Raw genomic sequence first — 2798 nt, forward strand, 5'->3', positions numbered from 1 at the left:
TGTACCCCGTTACACATTGAGGCGCTTTAGCTATGTTTGAGACAATAGTGAGCCCTGGTACACAAGCAAGGATATCTGATTACTAAATGACTTATAATTTTACCAATAGTTGATGTTCAGGAATAAGAATCCTTTGCCAAGCCAAACGAACAGCTCACGTTTTTGTCGGCTTCAATCTACGTACAGAAGTGGGGCCCTGCTAGGCTTGTGAGCAAATTCAATTAATTGGGCATGGCTTAGATATTTCCTGCAATCGAACTTCCATTCAAGACTTTGAGTAAAAATAGCGAAACCAGAGATAGTCTACGTAGATCATACAATCGCCATTGTCAAGAAGAAAGTGGAACATGCTAATGAAGAGTAGAATTGTGCCGGCGACATCACCAACAAGTTCTGTGTAGTTGGCATATCTATTGCTGTTGTTACTCGCTCTACCATTTCAGTTGTGAGTTTCTTATCTGAAAGTGTTGAGATCTGTACTTTGCGGGTCCAACGCAACGGAAGGATGCACCAAGGACTAAAAGGAAAGGAATTGGATGCTACCAATCAAATATGTTCCAGCTCTCCTGAGATGTGAATCTATCACTGGAAGTCGATGATCACACTGAAGTTTGAGCCACTCGGCTACAAATTAGCGTATTACTGTAGTGGAAGCTCTAACAAGTAGTGAAAAGCATGAGTTTGATAGCCTTTATTACAGGTCAGAAACGATTTTGGTCACGGGTAAAATAATCAATTAGTTCCCGTGACCAAACAATCATGTTCACGCACACGATATTTGATGCAATCTTCGATCTTAGGTAGAAAAGAAAGTAGAAGTGTATTAAGCGAATTGGTCCGGCAGTATGGAAATGTCATTCGAAGCGGCATTCAGCCAACTGAGTGCGTCAAGAATGCTAAAAGAGCCTTTTTAGTTGTCAGTCGCCTCCTCATTCTCGAACGAGGTGTCGTACAGAAGCTCCAGGTCTTCGTCAGATGATAACGCAGCCTCAATGTGGTCGCTGTTATTGGAGTCAGCTCCAGCAGCGTCTTCATTTTCACTGTCTGATTCTTCAATATCATCAATCTCCGGTAGTTTTGCGGCTCTTGGAAACCGCATTGTAGATCTCGCTGGTGCTTGTGCAACACCGGAAATGATTCCTCTGCGGAGAATAACATAGTGCTGTGCAATTTCCTCAATTGTTTTGACGAACCGTTTGAGCGATGGCTGCCGCTTGAGACGAGCATTAACCTCCCGATGAAATCGCTCGAGTGGGTTATTGGTTTGATTGACTATTTTCCTCTCGACATTGAAAATATTCCATAACTCAGGAGGATATTGCTCGAGCCATGTCCTCTCAAAGTTCTGCCAGAACTGACGCCACTTTTCACGAGAGTAAGGCACGCCTTTAGCTCCACAGCGCTGTTTAATTTTGGCCTTGACCCACGCCACCCCTCGTACGCTGATCTTATCCGGATTTACCACTGTTAGCATGTCTAGAACTCCAAAGGCCATTGCAATTTCGGCTTCATCGTCAGGCAACCGGTAAGCCTTCATTTTCCTTCTGCATGCCTGCTTAAAATGGAACAAACATACAATGATCTTTGTCTTTGGGAAATGTTCTCGGATAGCAAATATGATGGCAGCTTCGAAGTCGCTCACTATATCATTGGGACTGGGCTTTTTTCCAACTGCAAATTTGACACAGTAAAAGAATTTTTAGTAGGAGTTCTGGGTTTTAGAGGTCGTCAAAGTGAAAAATAGCGGAACGAACAACTCGGTCAGCGGGCCGTACATCATCAACGTGACAACTTGGTGATATCCCTTTGGTGCACTACGAAATGTGCCATCAACAAACAAGTCTTCGCCTTCGTAGCGAAGGAGATTCCGTGGTTCGGGGTGGGCCCACCCAATCAGTCGGTCAATCTCCGACTTTTCTTGCTTGATCTTTGTGTCATCTAGCCATGTACAGTTTAACTGGAGAAAACCCAGCTCCTCGTTCTTCACTTTGGCCATACTTGGCGACTCGATCATAGAAAATAGGTCCTTGCCGTTCTGAGCAGCGCGGCCATTGTTAATTCGTGTAACAATCTGCTTTTTATTAAGACCACGGATAACGCCCACAGAGTTCTCGTAAAATTTTCGGTATGTAAGCTCCCAAATCTTGGTAGGCGACTCGTCTGTTGTGTCCACTAGTTCGTCCACGAAGCTCTTCATTTCATCTGTCAGGTCAAGGCAAACGGATTTATCACTTACGGCTGCAGCACGGCCACTTGCAAAGTCGTTTCGGCATGTATGATGAATCATGTTGGCAAAATCGTAGGTCATCGTCTCCGCATAAAACACCAGTTGCGCTGGGCAAAGCTTTGGCTTCCGATAATAGCTGCGCCTGTAGGTTATCTTCACACCAGTAGCGTTTGCTCGTGTGTACTCGTATCACATACAATATATCTTCGTTCTACCTTCTCTCTCGGCCGAGCGCGGCCTTGTCGTTGCCGTAGATGAGGCTGAGGTTGCTGTACGTGGTACAGTAGATAGCAATGAAGCCGAGTTGCTCTCACTGTCCGTGGCAGTGCCCAACACCGTGACGAGGACGTTCGGAGTTGATGCTAAGCTTGGTGCTGCTGCCTCCGAGCTTGGTGTAGCCGCTAACGAAGGCAACGCAGCGCTCAATGCGGCCCCTTCATCCGGAATCTGAATTTGGTATGGAACAACAGGGTCGAGAGTAGGTAGAGGCGAATCATGAGCTTCGCTCTCACTTAACCCAGGCTGAGCGTCAGGTAGACGCGTTGAAGGTCGAGACGTCGGTGCATACCGG

The 2798-nt window shown here is 46.1% G+C and overlaps 2 protein-coding genes across 2 annotated transcripts; both read right to left on the reverse strand.

Annotated features, from left to right (window-relative positions):
* Positions 1 to 910: 910 nt before the first annotated feature.
* On the reverse strand, positions 911 to 1537 carry PPTG_01193 (hypothetical protein; the record flags this gene model as incomplete). Its single annotated transcript, XM_008892806.1, has 1 exon — positions 911 to 1537. One exon carries the CDS (start codon positions 1535 to 1537, stop codon positions 911 to 913), a length of 627 nt encoding a protein of 208 aa, XP_008891054.1.
* Positions 1538 to 1699: 162 nt separating this feature from the next.
* On the reverse strand, positions 1700 to 2308 carry PPTG_01194 (hypothetical protein; the record flags this gene model as incomplete). The annotated part of the gene is made up of 1 exon (XM_008892807.1): positions 1700 to 2308. One exon carries the CDS (start codon positions 2306 to 2308, stop codon positions 1700 to 1702), a length of 609 nt encoding a protein of 202 aa, XP_008891055.1.
* Between the last annotated feature and the right edge of the window lie 490 nt (positions 2309 to 2798).

Source organism: Phytophthora parasitica, assembly GCF_000247585.1.
Source record: "Phytophthora parasitica INRA-310 unplaced genomic scaffold supercont2.1, whole genome shotgun sequence".
Classification (NCBI taxonomy): domain Eukaryota; phylum Oomycota; class Peronosporomycetes; order Peronosporales; family Peronosporaceae; genus Phytophthora; species Phytophthora nicotianae.